Source organism: Chinchilla lanigera, unplaced genomic scaffold (genome assembly GCF_000276665.1).
Source record: "Chinchilla lanigera isolate Chin_1 unplaced genomic scaffold, ChiLan1.0 scaffold00041, whole genome shotgun sequence".
NCBI lineage: Eukaryota > Metazoa > Chordata > Mammalia > Rodentia > Chinchillidae > Chinchilla > Chinchilla lanigera.
The window spans coordinates 1,919,281-1,938,197 of record NW_004955442.1 but is presented as its reverse complement, the minus strand read 5'-3'; the positions used below and the strand labels follow the sequence as shown (position 1 = coordinate 1,938,197).

At 46.7% G+C, this 18,917-nt stretch overlaps 1 protein-coding gene across 1 annotated transcript in view; it reads right to left on the bottom strand.

Annotated features, from left to right (window-relative positions):
- Positions 1-18,917, bottom strand: part of Xylt1 (xylosyltransferase I) — a 255,186-nt gene that overhangs the window by 104,326 nt on the left and 131,943 nt on the right. Inside the window, exon 3 of the mRNA XM_013517878.1 lies at positions 17,151-17,661. Within this exon, the coding sequence (XP_013373332.1) occupies positions 17,151-17,661 (511 nt within the window). The remainder of the gene's footprint in view (positions 1-17,150; positions 17,662-18,917) is intronic.

Genomic DNA, 18,917 nt, shown 5'->3' with positions numbered 1-18,917 from the left:
TGCACTTGGAGCCAGAGAACCCCAGGGTTGAAACCCCTCCCCATACCCTGAGGCGCCTCATAGGATTCCTGATGCATAAATAAAGTCTGAGGCTGAGCTCCACTGATCTGCTAGCGTCTTTACTGCTCTACAAATGCATTATTAATCAGCCACTAGGGCCCTCCCCATTGAGCCTTTTAAATTACAGTTAAATTCCTTGCACCTAACAGTGCAGTTCCTGTGTTCACAGCAATAAACAAAAGAGGGAAGGAGGTCTGGAGAACCAGGTTAATTGCTCTTTGAGGTCTGGGCTCAGAAAGCAATGGCAACAGCACCTCTAAATTTCTGGGTCTCCCACTGTAATGCTAATGAAGTCTGAAGACAAACAGCTGAGTGGAGCAGTATCAGGAGTTGGGCCCACATTCTCCCATGCCTGGCCTGACTGCCTCTGCTTTGCTGCACCTCCCGGGTCACCTTGCAGGGGCCCTGTCTCCTGGGAGCTTTCCTGGGAGTGGATGGCTGGGTGAGTGGGGATATGAGGCAGCATCTAGGCTGTTTGACCTATGGGAAGGGAAGGTTTGCTGCTCCCTTGGGTTATAACAAGATTGACTTTTAGAGAGTATGACTTGGTGGTCAGGGAAGTACCCTACCTCCCACAATTCTCTTCTGAATCTACTAAAGCTGGAGGGACCAGCAGCTCATCCTAAAGCAGAGGTCTGCAAAGTACTATACAGCTTTGGGATAAATCCAGCCCATGTGTTTTGTAAAGGATTGATTATTAAAACACAATCATGCCCATCTACTTACATACTGAGCTAAGTAGTTAAGAACAAGGACCTTATCCTCTACAAATATTTATTATCTGTCCCCTTAGGGAAATTCTGTCGATTTCTATTACAAAGTGTAAATCAGATCATGCCACTGTCCTGCTGAAAGCCCAGTGGCTCCCTATTACCTTAGAATAAAGGAGAAAGGACTCATCTGGAACAAATCATCTTGTTGGAGGGTTCCTTCTCTGTGAAGTCGGGAGAATGAGGATGCCTCCAGCATAGGGGTAGAGTGAAACTTAAGTGAGAAAATGTGTGCTTTAGAAGAGCTTTCAACACACGATGTGTTGAAAGATACAACACATCTAACATAAAGTTTATTATCTCAAGCATACCACGCAATAGTTTTAAGTATGTTCACATCTTAAATTTCTTAAATTTAAAAATTTAATTTTTAAAATTTAAAAATTTAAAAATTTAGCTCCTAATACTGCTCCACTCAGCTGTTTGTCTTCAGACTTCATTAGCATTACAGTGGGAGACCCAGAAATTTAGAGGTGATTTAAGATGTTTAACTGATCTCCAGAACTTTTTCATCTTGCAAAACTAAAATATTCTTCCCATTAGAAGAAGAACTCTTCATTTTCTTCCCTCCCTCTAGTCCCTGGAAACCACCACTCTACATCTCACTATGAATCTGGTACCTCCATAGGAGGGGAGTCATGCACATCGGTTCTTTTGTGAATGGCTTCCTTCACTCAGTAGAATCTCCTCCAGGTTCTTCTGTGTTGTAGCAGGTGTCAGAATTTCCTTCCTTCTTTTTTAAGGCTGAGTGATCCTCCACTGTATGGATAGACCCCATTTTGCTCATCCCTTGATGAACACTTGGGTTGCTCCCAGCTCTGAGCTGTTTTGAGCAGGGCTGTGAACAGGGCTACCGTGTCTCCTCAAGACCCTGCTTTCAATGCTTTGGGCCATGTACCACATACAAGAGCTAATTTTCATTGAATATTTCCTCTGGTATAACCATCCACGAAGACCATCTCATTCAGTCCTCACAGTCACTTTGCAAGGGCAGAGCTATTACTATCATGCAAGTGGCCTTACAATTATCATCCACACTGGAAGACTCTTGAGGGAGAGGAAGCTCCATTAATAAATATACATGGAACAGGCACAAATCAGGATTGTACTGTATGAATCAAGATGTCACCATCATCCCCATTTTACAGATTAAAAATGAGGCACAGAGTGTGAGATCCCTTGCTCAAGGTCCCATAATTAATGAGTGGCATGGCTAACATTCAAATCTAGATCAACGACCCAAAGCTCTTACTGTTAAGCACATTTCTTCTAGGTCCTGCAACAGTCAGTACTGAATCCGGAATGTCTAGTTGTCACTGCTCTTCAGGCTGAAAAGGGGCTTCAGGAGGAATGGAGACACCAAGAGCTCAGAAAGAGGGAGAAGGCAGTGGAGCATTCTGTGCCCAGGCTGCAGTGGCACTGTCTCTTTGCTGCATGTGAACTGAGCACACAGAGGAGGCAGACGTCTCCGTCCCAGACACAGCATTCCAGCCCAGACTGGAGGACGGCTCCTCAGTGGTGGCACCACTGCATTTTGAAGAATTGTTGGGGGACCACCCTGTGCACCGCTGGAAGTCTGGTGGCATCCCTGGTGTCCAGCGGCAAGATGCCAACAGCACCTCTCATTGCAGTTATGACACAAAATGTTTCCAGACATAGTTAAATGTACCAGGACACAATGCTTTGCTTGAAGTTCACTGACCTAGAGAAATGCAGAACTGGGGGATGGGAATTTCTCCTAGGTTGATTCATCTATCATCATCATCATCATTAGTTGCAGTATTAGAGATTGAACCCGGGGCCTTGGCACTGAGCTACATCCCCACTAACCCCCCATCCCCCCGCAAGGGTCTTGCTAAGTTGCTCAATTGCCAAAGCTGGGCTTGAACTTGCAATCCTCCTGCCTCAGCCTCCCAGAGTGCTGGGATTACAGGCATGTACCACCATATATGGGCTCCAGGTGGGTCTTTCTGCAGGTGGCTGTGGAGCAGCAAGAGTGTCAGAATTTCCCCATCTGATCTTGGTCTGAGCCTCTGGGGCTTCCTGCCAATTCCTACATGCTCAAGTGTACAGGCCACTGTCTTCATTAGGAAAGTGAAGTGCTGGGACCAGGACACTGGGAACTACCGACATCAATACCTCTAGACCTAACAAGATTTCCTGAAGAAAGCAGATCCTTTTTGAAGGATGAACATGCTTTAGAAGCTTCCAGCATCCTGTTGGTGACTAATACAGGATAGAATATTCTTTCATAGCCTTTTGCAGGGCAATTTGGAGGCATCTATTAAAAAGTAAAAGAGGCAAGCTTTGCTCCATGAATTCTCATTCTCAGGTTATGCCAGAAGCAAGTATCAAAGAAAGTCCCTCAGAGGCTTAAGCTCTAATGTCCACAATGGTTATCCATTGTGGTAGTGAACTGGCTTTTCTCTGATGCATTCAGAATTTCACTAGCTATGAGAGAACAGACAAAAGAGTTACTCAATACAGCAAAAAACTAGCAACAGCCTAAATGTCCATCCATAGAAAATGGCCAGTTACACTGTGGTGTACCTATACACTCCAGATTTATACCTATTAAAAGGAACTACACAGGTCTGTCTTTCCTGACATGGTTGGTACCTTAGCCATACATGTATTCTCTGATGAGAAAAACAGTGTCGTAACTTTTGAATCCTCATTACACAACCGGATTCTATATTTTTGCAAATTCCAAGTTTATATATCAATTTCATATGTTTTTGCACATGTTGGATTTACCTATCTAAAGGAAAATAGAAATAGGTTTTTAGTGGTGACCTTTCAGAGGGGACTGGTGATGTTGGATTTTCTGTCTTTAGTGTTGTTTCATTTTTAATTAATGACTTTTAAATTTTCTAGTCTTTTCATTTTTGATTGACAAATCTTGTTTACATGTAGGGGCATAACATGCTGCTTGATACATGTATACAGTGAAAGAAATCACAGTAAGTCTGTGTTGGGCAGTATTTGAGCAAGTTTTTATCTGGGTACATTTATATAGTACCAAACAATTACATTTGTTGTGAGGAGTTGGTATGTGTGAACAACACAGCCTAGTTCTTTTTCTTTTAAATCCCATTCCTCACTCCTGCCTTGAGCAAGTTTTAAAGACTAAAAAAGTGGGAACAAATTCTGCTGCCTTTCACAGAGCCCTGCCCTCTTACCACCCTCTCTCTTTGGTGGTGGGAAACATCCCTGGGGACAGGCTCTTGGCAGCCTCCCAGTCACTGAAAATGTTTCACAGTCACCCTGTGCCACACTCGGAGGTGAGCTATTAATTTGTGCTTTGTGGCTCAGCCTCGATTCTGATTTAGGGCAACATAAACCATCTTCAAAATTGTGAAGAATAAATTAGTTTACTAATTTCACCATTAAGAGTTTATCAACGTGAGCACTATTTCAACCATCCCTTAATCAATCACCATTTTCCATGTTTATCTCCTATTCAATTTTTACCACAGGGTTCTATACACATCAATTTGCCTGATGCTCTTCCTACATATGTTTTAAATTACTTTATCATTGTATAAATTTCACAGCCATTAAAAGGCTCTAATACCAGAATGGCTGACATGGTGTTAAAAATTGGATTCAATTCCACGGGGTAATAAATTGTGACCTAAATCCAATCTCTCATGGGTGACTGAAGGATACAATGAAAAATTATTGCTTTGTCATTTTTACACTAACACAAATATACTACAGAAACTAGAAACTGTCAGAAGAATGGGAGGTAACCATTCCTGGCTATTTGTCACTCAAGGTAATGGACTGATTTCAAAAGCCAGTCCTGGGGGTCTAGGGGTCTTGGATAGGATCAGCACCCTCCAACTGCAGGTGAATTACCTGGCTTCATGGGTCTTTTTGCAACAGATGGGAGAAGGCATGAAGCAACTGAAGCTACAGAAAGATTCCTTTGGCCAAAGGCAGCTGCTCCTATAGGCCAAGAAGATGAACAATCACCTGGCCCCCGAGCCAAGGTCTCTGAGCTCAGATCTTTGCTCTGCTGTGGGTGAAATGTGTGGTGCTTGGCACGTGCTTGTCCTCTCTGTCTCTTAACTTCCTTGAGTACAGACTTACAAGGAATAAACAAGTTAATATGGCTACAACACTTAGAATAGCCACTATTTTGCAATCCCTGGTGATAGGCTCAGTATTAATACAGAGCGATTTGGGATGTCAGAATTTTTTGGATTTTGGAATATGTACATGCACATAATGAGCTATCTTGGGCAGGACCCCAAGTGTAAATACAAACTGATGTTTCCCTTATATCTTATACACATGGCATGAGGGTAACTTTACACAATATTCTTAGTGTGCCTGTGTTCTGACTGTGATCTGTCACCAAGGTCAGAGTGGAACTTGCCACTCGCAGAATCAAGTCAGCCCTCCAAAGTTTTTGGATCGCAGTGCACTTCAGATGTCAGATTTTCAGATTAGGGATGTGCAACCTGCATTTAGGAACAGGGAGCTCAGTTCCCTACTGTTCTGGGCTGCAGCACAGTTGAACCAAAATCAGCTGAAGAAAGGTGTGCACAGATGTGGTTGCACATTTCCCCTTAGCTCTTGAGAAACTGGACTAACGTTTTAATACACATGTACTAAAGGTGCTACATCACAGGGAGGTGAAGGTGTGGGCTTTGAAGTCAAGAAGAACTAGGTTTGAGTTCAAAGTTTGTCACTTGGAAGCTCTCTAACCCGTCCGAGGCTGTTTCCCCATCTGTACACTGTGGTTGGGGAATGTTTTCCTCCAGGACCCTAGGGGAGGGTCGATGAGCTCATGCCTGTGAAGGGCTCATCTCCGTGCATGATCCTATTAAACACGGCATCAGGAGAGACCCAGGGAACACGTGTTCTAGTGTCCCAGTCCAGTCAAGGACTGGAGATATGTCTGACACTTAAACAAAGACTTGTGGCCAAGGGGGCTATGGATGACTGGCAAGTCCACTGTAAAGTGACATGCTCCAGGGGAACAGGCAAGGTGGCCTGGGGACACATGATCCGGGCCTCGCTGAGAGACTTAGGAAAGTAGGGTGTGGGGAGGGAGTCACAGAGGGCTTCCAGAAGGAAGTGGCATTGACGTGAAGTCCTAATACTCGGTTGTCCAATGACTGGAGAGAGGAGAAAAGCAAGTCATATTTGCAGGTTTGTGCAAGGAGGATGCACGAACTAGTCTTTGCTTTGGGGTCTGGATATACCATTCACCCTCAGGACCCTAAAAAAACTATGTTTGGGCTCTGTCTGACCTCCATTTTCAGGGTCCCGAGTGGCTGACACACAACCAGCTACACTCAAAGAAAGAAATGAGTCATAAAGCAAGACTGTCTCTTTCGAACCTCCATCCTCTGCCTGAGCCTGGGGCAACTCCTGGGCAAACACAGGGTGCTGAGAAGAGCACGCCATAGAAATGGGCCCTCCACCCACCTGGCTACTTCTAGAAGCACAGTCAGCTGCCAATCAAGAAATGGCCCATCTCTCAAACCTAGTCCCTGCCATAGACAAGAGGTGTTCTATGGTAAATGCTCAATGAGTGACCTGGTGACAAACATTTTCAACCTCCTGCTGGTGGCTGTAGAAGGCCCAATACTCCACTTGCAGGGAGATTGCTGTTTCTCTACTCTCATCACTTGGCTCTGCGCATGGAGACCTCCATATGCTAGGAGGTGTGTGGGGCGGCTATGCCCCTGAAGCTACAGACCTGCTATGTTCGTACGAGGACAAAGGGGTCAGACTTGGGCCGGGGACCTACCAAGCAGTGGATATTTGAAGATGAATGAGATTGAACCCTGGACATCCAAAAGTAGAGTCTGGAGTAGGGACATAAACACAACAGGGGACCCTTTCTTTGTGGGCCATGTGCAATTTGAAAGCAAACACTATTGGCTCTACAAAAAAAAAAAAATCCACTTCCTCACTCCTGGCCTTGTGCAGGACACCCATATCATATGCTAAGACTCCCTGCTTGTATCCTGGCCCCCACAGTTGACTGGCCCCTACAGGCAGGAAGAGCCTATTAACCATGGATGATCAGAACTCTGGCCACCTGCTCAAATCCCTCCAGAGGCTGCCGACCTCAGGCAAGGTAAAACCTAATCACTATGCTCAAGCCCAAAGGGGTCCCCATCTCTTGGTCCAGCAGCCCTGGGCTTGGGCTGCACACACGTGGGAGGCCATAATCCTGTTGTACCTTCCTTGCAACACCCACCTGCTGGCCTGGACCAGCCCCTCCCAGCTTCATTTTGACACAGAAAACATTCTACTTATTGATGTATCAACTGACCAGCTTACCCCTTGGGAATATAAACTCCACGAAGACAGTTCTCTGTTCTGTCCAGTGTTTTTTCCCCAGCACCTAAAGCACAGTGCCTGAGCACATAGCAGACTCACAATAAATTTTGGTTGAATGAATGAACGAACTCAGTATGTCCAAAGACTGGAAACCATTTCATTTCAGAGCAGCTCAAATTCTAGCAAATGGTTCCACAGTGAGATACAATCTATTACAAATGACCTGTTCTCCATTTAGGTCATTCAAACATAGACTAACCCTAGTTTGGTCTCTCTGAAACTGTTAGTGCAGCAGTTGGCCTTTTTCTGTCCATTGCCTGCTCCCACACTGGACTGTGAGCTCAGCTCCAGGAAGTCAGATCTTGTCTGTCTTGTGCACCATATCTCTGTAATTAGCACTTTGCATGGTACAGTGATATTGAGGTAGCTGTTCAACATATTCTTTGAATTAGTGAAACAGATTAAATATATTTAAGTGTGTCATGGGGGAAGAAGGATATTTAGTTCAAGGCAAACATCTACTAGCATCCTTGGAGTTTTGCTACATTCTCACTGAGGTATAAAAAAGCAAGAGGGTATGAACTCAGGGATTCATTCATTCCTTATTGTTGTACTACTCAATAAGCAAAAGATACTGAGTGTCTAACATGGTGCCAGATGCTAGGAGAATCTGTGATTCTGCTCCAATTTATTAAAGAAGAAGCTTGCCAAGTGGAGAACCTGAATTACTAGTAATCTCAAATTGCCTGCGACATTCCTGGCAACAGAGCCCAGCCTGAAGGTGCCTCTGTGTGCTGCAGCGGGAAGGGAGGAATACCGTGCCACAGTGAGGGGTGGCAGAGCAGGGGAGAGCTGGCAGGCACCTACGATCTCTAGGGCCCAGCAAATACATAGACCCACCCTGCTGTTTCCCAGAAATGCCAGAGTTGACCTTTTCCAAAAGCTCCTTCTAGCCTTGAACAAAAGAGAAGCCGATTAGTCAGGCTCTGGTGGCAAAACCACTCCACGCAGCGGTCCACAAATGTGGAGCTGGAAACACACTCTCAATCCCCTGCTGGACAGACATCATTGTGAGCACAGGAGAAAGAGGAGAAGACTCTTCTAACCATGATCCTCTTGCTGCAGGTACACTTGCCTTGGGAAGCCCTTACTTACGCAGAGAGTTTCTGAAAGGTGTGCCCAACGCCAACTGGGCAGAGCATGAACCCCACTCCTCTGGCCTGGTATTTTCATCTCCCAGTACCAAAGCCGTTTGGGTTTGTTTTGAGGCATGGCAGTTGGGGAACAAACACGCCCTAATGACAACTCTGAAAAGAAATGGCAGTGATCGTGCAGCTGGCAGCACAACACTCTTGGATTAAGAGGAGCGGCACCGAAGGAGGTGGAGGGAACATGTGTAATATTTCCCTGACCTACAAATTTAGCTTTCCAAAAAGCCTTATGCGTGGCAGCTGGCTTTCTTTGTGACTCCAACACTGGAAGGGGGACGCCATCCCAGTGCTTTAGAAGGAAAAGGCAGTGGAATTGGCCTGTTGGGACACCTCCAGATGGAGCTCCACAGGGGACCGTTGGCCACAGCGCTCTGATGCATAGTGAGGTGTTTGACAGCGTTCACTGGAAGAGGGCTTCGTGGCCTTTGTGGCCTAAAGAAACCTACAAGCCCAGGCAACCAACTGAAGGTCATCCTCCCCCCATCCATTACCATCCCAACAACTTTTTCCTAATCACATGCTGCATCTGCCTGCCACTCTCCCTCACCATCTCTTTTCACAGGGACCCCTGCATGAAACTACCCGTGAGTGCCCTGTTTCTAGTCCCACCTTAAAACTAAATCAGCTCAGAGGTGGGACTGCAGGAAAATAAGGCAGTTCGCTTCCTAACTTTTTAAGGAACCACCACACTGTTTTCCGGAACAGCCGCACCAGTTTGCTTCTCATCAACCTCTGAAAACATCCAAATGCCTCACTGTGGCTGCCTGCTCCTCCCCTGTATGTCTGAGCCCCTCCCCTCCTTATCTCCTTGCTGCTTCCTCCATTCCATCCCCAAGGGATCCCTGTTGCTTCAAGAACTTGCCAGGCCTTTCAGCAGTCCTGCTCCCTCTGCCCCAAGGCCTTGGCACCCCTGGCTGCCTGAGAGAGGTCGTCTGGGGCCATGACCCAGAGGGCTCCCCCTCTCCAGTTCTTTCACCTCACTTTGTCTTCACAGCTCCCATCATACCCAGACATTAGATGGCAAAATAAACTGTTCGCTCATCATCTGGGTTCGTGCTGTTGATGTGGAGACTCCATGAGGGTGGAGCCATCCAGACGCACAATCTCTACTCAGCGGACATGGCGGCTGGCAGTCCGGGCACAGGGCACAGGCCTGCACAGGAAGGAGGCATCCTCTGCTTTTGTGCCCTGCTCTACCCTCAGGCCCTGGAACAAGGTTTAGCAAATGACAGCCTCCAGCTGTCTGTGTTGAGCTAACAATGGTTTTTATATTTTTAACCAGATGGGGAAAAAAATCAAAAGTAGAATAACATTTTACAACAAATGCGAATTATGTGAAATTCACATTTCAGTGACCATGAATGAGATCTTACCGAAGCACAACCACTTGAATCATTTAATTCCACACTGTCTGTGGTGGCTTTCAGACCACAATGGCGAAGGTGAAGAGTTGTGACAGAGACCATGCAGCTGCCTGCAAAGTTTCAAACGTTCACTGTCTGGCTCACTATAGACATCATGGTTGGGGCCCTGGCCTAGACCACTGCTTGGCAGGTGGCCAGTGACCCGTAAACGAGGCGTGCTGACATTTTCTGGATTCTCCATGATCAGTCTCCTCCCCTGCCCTAGGAAATCCCAAAAGCACTTTGGGAATAATAGTGTTCAAGTCCAATGGGCTGCTCCGGCTACATCCTCTCAGCTGGGCTCTGTGCCTTTGTCAGCGGGAGATGGAAAGGGATGCAGATGGGCCCTGTGCAGACGTGGCCTGGGGAAGCAGGCCAGCCCCACCCACCTGGCCAGGGATCCACTTGGCTCAACCACACCATGGCGTCTTTTAACTTTCCCCAGATGTTCCCTTGTTTTCCCAGATGTTCCCTTGTTTTCTCATCACAGGCTATGTAGCCAAATACCCGAGAGACAGCAGTGTCTCCCACTGACAGGTGGAGAAACTGAGGCACTTATCCTTGGGCCACTCAGCATGCTGACACTGGCTTGCACATATCCACTCCCCCAAGGCTTGGCTGCCAGCCATACTTTCTAGAAGCTCGTGCTATGTAGTCACCCCACTGCCCCTGGGATGTGGGGAAGGTCAGGAGATAGCCCTTCCCCAGCTGGCAGTGCCATCTGTCACTCTCTCTGCAGGGAAAGGCAGCCTCCCTCCAGCCTTCCACATCCCCAAGACTCACTTATCAGAGCCTTGGGGCTCCTGCACAGGCTGATGGGTAAGGATGGTTCGGCGTGTCCATGCAGGGTCTCTCCTATCTGAACCTTTCAGTTTGTTCCTCCTCATCCCCATACGTGGCCTGGGCTCCCCAGTCATGTGCAGATGCCTATGATTCTGCAGCCAGTCAGATGACTTGCAAGCAGAGCGCTTTGCATCACTCACTGGAGAACTTGACTGAGGCAAAGGGCAGCTTTGCTCAGCTGCTGAGTTTCCACCTGAAGCAGCAGCTCCCTCAGACATTAGGAGTTCACCCTTCTCTCACCTCTGAACCCCTGCCCATGCCCAGGTTGCAGATCTACAGGAAGAAGGGCTCGCTGCCTTTACTTGGAACAGTAAGGGATAATGAGGCACAGAGGCCCAGGGTGGCCAGCAGCCTTTTTGTAGATGTTTTAACTCAGGATGCAGGGAAGCTGGTGAGCACAAGACCACTGACACTGAGCAGAAAAGGTGTGGTATGTGGCAGCTGGCACCAGCCTGGTTCTCCTGCATCTTTATTAGGAAAGAGCCTGTGGTAACTGGAAGTAGGCAGAGATGCAGCTCAGGGCTCATGTGTCACCTGTGGCCAGGGCTTCTGATCTGGGAGGTTTCCGTGGGAATCACCACTTACAATTTACACTGAGATCAAGAATGGCAAAAGGTAACAACTGAACAAGAGGGAATGCAGGTAGGGCAGAGAGAGTGATGTGAACAGGGCTAAGAGGGCCTGAGAGGATGCTGGAAGCAAACGGGGCCATGTCTGAAGAGCACAGCTAGTGACGTGCAGCTGGGCAACAGGGAGATCCCATCCAGGAGTCAACTGCCTTCCCTCCTTCTCAGTTTACAGGATCCTTCATTTACAAGACCATGACTGCATCCCTGCTAACAAGCATGTCTGCGGCGCTCTGCCTCCCCATGCACTGGGCGTTTTATGTGCACCCTCTAGTGTGCAGCCCTGTGAAGGGAAGGTATGGGTATTTGTGTCCATTTTACAGATGAGGAGATGGATGCATCCTGGGGTGGGGGGGCGGTCACAGAGCTAAAGGAAGAACCAAGATGTAAACCTAGGTGGACAGACCGTTTCTCATTGCAGGCTGCCTTTGACCTTCAACCTGGTATGGCTGTGATTCCACAAGACATGAGAAGGCCCTGTCAGAGTGACCCAAGGCCCTGGTGTGCTTCTGGAGACCATAAAAGGGACAGAAGGTTCAGACGACTGGGTGTGGATGCATGGTGGTGGTGGTAGGGACAGCTTGTTCAGACGACTGGGTGTGGATGCATGGTGGTGGTGGTAGGGACAGAAGGTTCAGACGACTGGGTGTGGATGCATGATGGTGGTGGTAGGGACAGCTTGGTGGCTACACTGAGCCCAGGGTTCTCCGAAGCCATCGCTGGGGGCTGAAAGGACAGAGCCTTCTTAGAAAAAACCCTAGCGGCTCCACCTCTGCATGGTTGTTAACAGTCTTGGACCCCTCTACCCCCTGTGAAATCAGGTGTCACCGTAGCTTCCTTTTTCCTCCCTCCAAATTGCTTTCTCTACGAGGGAGAATGTAGGAGACAAGTCACGAGGGCCAAGAATGTCTCCGAGAAAGTGAGTCATGTCCTGGGCTTGTACACGCCACTTTTGCCCGAGTGGGAGTGAACTGTGGGGCAGGTGGTGCTGGGAGGCAGGTGCAGAATCTGTTCTCAAAAGTCACCATGTAAAATCTGTTTCCTCTGAAATGGTCAGACTGTCAGGCCTGAGGGCTTGTCTCCTTACATCCTACTTCCAGCATGCTACAGGCTGAAGTTTGGGTGATGGATGGCGAGTTAAGCAAAACAACAGACAGTCCCTTTGTGTGGCGGACACATCTGTACTGGTAGATTTGCTCATATATTAAATTTCCCTCCATCCTGCCTCCACTCCCTCACTTCACAGGAAATAAAAGGACCAATGGGCCAAAGCTCAAATCTCTCCTAAGCAGAGGGAATTCCGGGTGTCATGGTTTCCAGAAAGGGAACACAATCTCCCTATGGGGTGTAATTACATCTTAGCTTTCTGCAGAAGAATAGTTTATGGCTTAAATGCTATTAATTGCAAGCCGTTTTGTTCCACGGGAAGTTGTTCATTGATAACTACCCAATTAGGGTTATTTTGCAATTAGTCTATTCACAGTAAATTTATTGCAAAAGGGGGAGGCTGTGGTGCAGCAAATTAAAGCATTGCTGGGGCCGGGTGTGCGATGCCTCTTAAATGCCAATCTTATTAACCAGCTCAGAGGTCCCCAGAGGTCGTGCCACCTTGGCCCAGGCATCAAACACCTCAGGGCAGCCTCCAGCAAACTTTTGCTGCAAAACCACACTAGAGATATCTCAGCACAAGCAGGAAAGGGTGGCAAACTCTGGTTCATGGCAATGAGATATTGATTTTTTTATTCTTTTGCATAGTTGCAGAGCAGGTGTAATGGCAAATATATATGTAATGCACATCACTGACCTGGCATGGTTCTTAACTGTGTCATCAGCCCTCACAAACCCTCTGAGATAAGTGTGATCATGTTTACCTCCTCTTTCCAGGTGGAGACACCAGGGATACAGAGGTCAAGCAACCTGCCCAGATCCAGGAGTTTATGCAAGCGAGAACTGGGATTTGAATTCAGGGAGTCCAGCCTCATAGCCATGCTCCTATCTGCTGTCAACACTGACACCCTTGCTGCCCTACTAATGCCCTCTCTCCCCTTCTTAAAACCATACTGAGGACCGAGCAGGCACAGGTTTCAGGCAGGACGACTTCTAGGGGCCTGATAAGTGGAGTTAAGCTAAGACTTTTCCTCCTGAAGAGAAACAGACTTATGGGGATTCAGGTTTCATAACCTGAGTTCTAATACCAGCTCCACCAAGTGCTAGCCATGTGTTTCTGGCCAATGTCTAGGCCAGTGATGGTGAACCTTTAAACACTTTCAATGATATAACCAGCCTGCCGTGGCTTGTGTGTCATAGGCTCACCACCATTGACCTAATTCTTGGAACAAAATGAGTTCATAACAGACTTACTTTGCGTGGCTCACATGAGGGTTCAGTGTGATAAGAATGGTGGTGCACATGCTCCTACAGGTGGTCTCTGTCTGAGGATGTTTTAACTTTAGACGTTCCAACTTGACAATGATGTAAAAGTGAATTTGTATGACCCTCCTGTTCTTTGGTTTCAGTTCAATATTTGATCAATTACATGAGCTATTCAAAATGTTATTATAAAGCAGGCTTCGCATTAGATGAATTTGCCCAAGTCTAGGCTAATGTGAGTGTTTTGAGCATGCTGAATATAGGTTAGGCTAAGTTCTGATGTTTGCTAAGTGAGGTATATAAAATGCATTTCTGGCTTAATGGTATTAGGATAGATTTATCCGGATGTCACTCCATTATAAATTCAGGAACATGGGTATATAGTACTGGTAGTTAACAGGAGGAAGCAAACTATGGATTTCAGGGCCAAGTCTGATCCATGGGCTACATTTGCAAATTAAGTTTTATCAGAACACAGCTGAATGTACTTGTGTTTTAATTTGCACTACAACAACATGGTTCTGGAGTGAGTGGTGACAGACACTCTATGGCCACAAGGACTCAAATATTGGCTATTTGTCTCTTTGTTGTTATTTTCTTGGACAAGCATTCGACTCAGGCCTCTGAATCTTCTCTTTCAGGCTCTAGATAGTAAAAGATTTCGGAAAGGTCCTGTTCTACTTAGCTATTCCTGTATTCTGCAGTACACCAGGACCAAACAATAGCGTAGATGGAAGCCACCTGGATGGGTCAGGCCATGGTGATATTGAGAGATTTTCTTGCAAAATTTCTCTGTTGAAAAGAAAGTATGGCACAGATACAATGGGTACTCACAGCTCAGAATTAGGGAGAAACTTTATTAAAATGTTAAAGTTGTTAAAGTTGCCCCACTGGTGCACTGTCCCAGCAGAGGGGATAGGAGCAGGGTTTGCTGTGTCCCTCAGACTCTCTCTATTCACTCAGTGTGTGGGCAGCACCTGTCTGATCCAAAGCTCCTATCCTGTAACTAGGGGTAAACAGAGGCACATGAGTGTCCCTTGTATCACGGATGGCTGGTCCCAGGACCCCCAAGGATACAAATCCACAAATGGTCAAGTCTCTTATATAGCAGAGTGTAGTATCTGCATATAATCTATATACATCCTTCTGTATACTTTAAATCAATTCTAGATTACTTACATAATACCTTATACAGTACAAATGGTGCTATATTCCTTAAGGAATAATCAAATAACTATTATTCCCTATTATATAATAGACAATAGAATTATCTACTATATAATAGAATATCTACTATTATTCTATTATAGATGAGAAAATTTTTAAAAATATTTTCAATATACAGTTTGGTGAATACATGAGTGGGGAACACATGGATACAAAGGAGGACTATGTTTGAAATGAAGAAGCCGCTAACGTACTGGGACAGCTTACATAAATCTCTTCCCCCTTATAGGCCTCATACTGTCACTTGCCCAGGGAAGCAAGTAAACAAGTATTTCTATACTGGGTCTTTGAATCTACTTTTCCTAGGGAGTCCTATTCATCATGCACCTGTAGATGGGGCCTTCCACATCCAGAGAGACAGAGGATCCAGGATCTGCTATTTCAGGGGGTCACTGGGTCACCAGGCCTTGCCTGGTTGCTGAGTGCCCAGACCTGGGGAGAAGGGAAAGCCTCCTGTTTTGTGGCTGGCTTCTTGTACTCTCTGACCTCTGTCTTGACACTGAGGAGGCCCCATCAACCCCTGTCTGGGTCTGTGCTCCCATCTTCCCCATCCCCTAGGAGCTCTGTGTCATCTCTTCTTTTCAATGATAAATCTCGAATCTTTCCTCCCTTAGCAGCAAAACAACACGTTTGGTCTTTGACTTCAGAAGCAACAAGGAGGTGTTCTGAGCCTCTGGCTGCTTTGCAAAGGACAGTAGGGCCTGCTATGTCTTGCACTGGGGCCTGAGGACAATGGAGGGGACCAGGAGCTAACTGAAGTAGGCCCCAAAGGAAAGCTGAGTGAAAAGACGCCCTGAATACTTAATGCCTGCTACTCCCTAGATGAATAAAGAAGCCAGGACCAGAGGGGGCAAGGATTCTCTTCATCGGCAGGCAGCTGAATTCAAACTGAAATACACATCTCTTCATTCCAAACGTATCCCTCTCTGTTCCTAGTGGCACCCACTCTCTTTGTAGAAAAGTACCTTTTGGGTGCTATCTGCCCTTTCCACGGAGAAAGCCATCAGGCAAATGATTACAAATTGAGGAGATCTTCTCTAAGAAGAAATACAACTCAACAGTACTCTAGTGGTCAGCTTAGAGTCAGCCAGTGACAGGGGAGGGGACATCAGGCATACGCATTGAACAAGTCACTAATGCAGGTAGATGACAGAACATGAGGGTCTTTCCTACTCTGGGGTAGTTAGACGTGTTCTGCTGATACCTATGTATTTAGGAAAGAAGGAGGGATCGCAAGAAAATAAGACAATCCAGGATAGCACCTCTCCCCTGCATGTCTCAATGTGTAATCCAAGGTCACTTACAAATGACGTGACCTTGGAGAACTGCTTTTACATGGCTCATCTGAAAATACTTAGGCCTCTGACCTCTATGTCAACCTCACAGGTGAGGATGAGGATGTGCAGTGACCTGTGCACTGCCCTGCACACAGTGACACTCACTCAGCACCTGCTGTGGGTCATCCCTCCCATGAGCACCAGGGAAGGCCAAGGTCATCACCAAGGTCTCCATGGCATGGCATAGTTTTAGACGGGAGATAAACACATGTGATGCCCACCTGTGTAAGACTTGCCCCATTTTCTAGGGCCCCTCATCCCCAACCCCCATGATTCCTCCACTGAGCTCTGATCATGCCCTGCAATTCAGCAAGAGATCTGATTGAGCATTGGGCTATCTACACATAGGGCAGACAGGAGGGAGAAAAGATGGAAATAAGGAAGGAAAGAAATAAAGAAAGGACAGAAATAAGAAAAGATGAGAGGAAATGTGGGATGGATAGAGGAAGGAAGGAAGGAAGGAAGGAAGGAAGGAAGGAAGGAAAGGAAGAAGGGAGGGAGGGAGAGAGGGAAGGAGGGAGAAAGGAAGGAGGAGAGGGAAGAAGGAAGGAAGGGAGGAATGAAGGAAGAGGGAAATAGGGAAGGTTGTTCTTTCAGAGCCGTTAAAGTCCATGCAGCCCCCTGGAAGCCTTCCCAATCCTATCCTATCCAATCTCAGTCATGTCGATTCAAATCCTGATCCTCTGCTGACAGAGAGACCAAACCCTGTCAATACAGCCGCCTCACTCCTGCAACTTGCACATGAGCCCAGATTCCATCATAATTTTATCCTTTACCATGAAGGCAATGGGTGAAAGCACCAATAAAAATTAACATGAAACTTTTCTTATAGGGTACCTGGGAATTTACAGAGTACCCCCAACAAATCAGATCTTGTGTCCCAATCTGGGATTGGAGAAGTAGAGCAACTGTCCTCTATCTTAGATGTCTTAGAACATCTAAAAATGGACCAGAATGGGGCTAGGTGGGAAGAGGAAGTAGGGCTGGAACTTACCCTCAAGGGGGCAGAACCGAGTCACCTTCTCAGGCATCAGCAGCCCCAGCTTGTGGCGGCAGTAGGTCTCCCCAATCTCCTGGCGGCAGTGCTTGGACTTAGAGCGAGACAGGGCAGAGATGGCCTCCTTGCCCGAGATGTCACACTTGGGTGGCTGCTCAGACTTGGTCTCGGGAGCGCTGCCACCACTCTTCCTGGAGTGGGGCTGTCTGGGTGCATCCTTCCCATGGCTGCTGTTGGCGGCAGGCCTCTCGCCAGGAGGTAGCACCTCACTGGGGCCCTTCCCTAGGACAGAATGTCCCTGCCCTTTGTCCTGTGGCTCTATCTTCCTCTGCAAACGCTGCTTCTGTCCACTTGGCGGCTTCTTTGCTGACTCTGGCTGATGTTTTTGCTTTTGAGTCCGGGGTGCAAAGTTGCTGTTGTCAACATTCTCAAAATCCTTGGGGACTGAGTTCTCATTGTTGCTGTCTGTACGCAGTTTTTCTTTGGGTCGGTGAGAGAAGTAGCCATCCTGGAGAGCACAGGGAAGAAATGCAGAAGACTGAGACTGAGCCATCATGCTAAATAAGAAAGTTGGCCTTTGGGGGCCTCGGGTGGCGGACACACAGCTTTGGAAGTCTGAGCTAAATCTTCCTATTTATTCACCTTTGCTATTGGCTTAAATTCTAGACTTTTCTCTGGATATATTTCCCCATCTGGACATATGAGATGTTTCCACTAGGAGCTAAGTTTTCCCCAAGCTCTCAATGACTAGCACTGTTACTATGATTCTCAACACTTCATGTCAGTTTCTTTCCTTCACCAGAAATCTCTAACATTGGGTAACAAATACTTTGTTCCAGATTCCTGTTTGAATTCCAGCAGAAAGTGCTGTGATAGTTTATTGAAGGCCTGGAAATGACATAATAAAGTTATAAAGGGAGGAAATATGGGTAGGATATTATATACATCCCATTGCCTTTAGGACATATTCATATATCTATATCTACAGGGAAACCAGACTTGAGCCATGGACAGTTCTGCAGCAAACACAGCACTGGTTTTATTCTTTTTCAGGGGAAGGGGGAGGCAGTCTGTGCAGAATGAAGCTCACAGTGGGTCCCAGGAGGGAGCAACCTGTGATACTCTCATGTTTGAGCTTTAGCTTTTCATGTTGGGACTTGGAATAAAACTTATTAAGTCACTGGAGGTAAAGAGAAAGGTCAGAAGTCACCAGAGACTATGCATGGCTTGGAGCTTTTCCAAAAGGTGGAACCCCACACTCAGCTCCAGCATGGGTTACCAGATCCTGATAATTCTGAGTTCAGATCAAATTGCCCTGAATCATTTCTGAAACATATTACTTTACTTTAAACCTCGCTCCCAAGACTTTAACCTGAAAAGTATCCACCATCCAAGAGCACACTCCTAGAGGGAACTCAAGGCACAGAGAACACAACTGGCTCCATAAATCTGCCTTTTGCTGCGGAGGCACACTGTTGATGAGTAGCACCACTGTTACTTTTATTTTTCAAGGGCACTGAAACGTGCCTCTTAACAGTTCCCAAGGAAGAATGCAGAGATGAACAGTGTAGCTGTGCTGGTCCCAGGCAGCCAACAACACATCAATGCTCTGACTCCAACAGGTCAACAAACTACAGCCCTTGCCCCAAACCTGACCCATGCTCTGTTTTTATAAATAAAGTTGTATTGAAATACAGCCATACCTCTTTGCTTATGTATTATCTGTGGCTGTATCCTGCTACAACTACATAATGAGTAATTGTG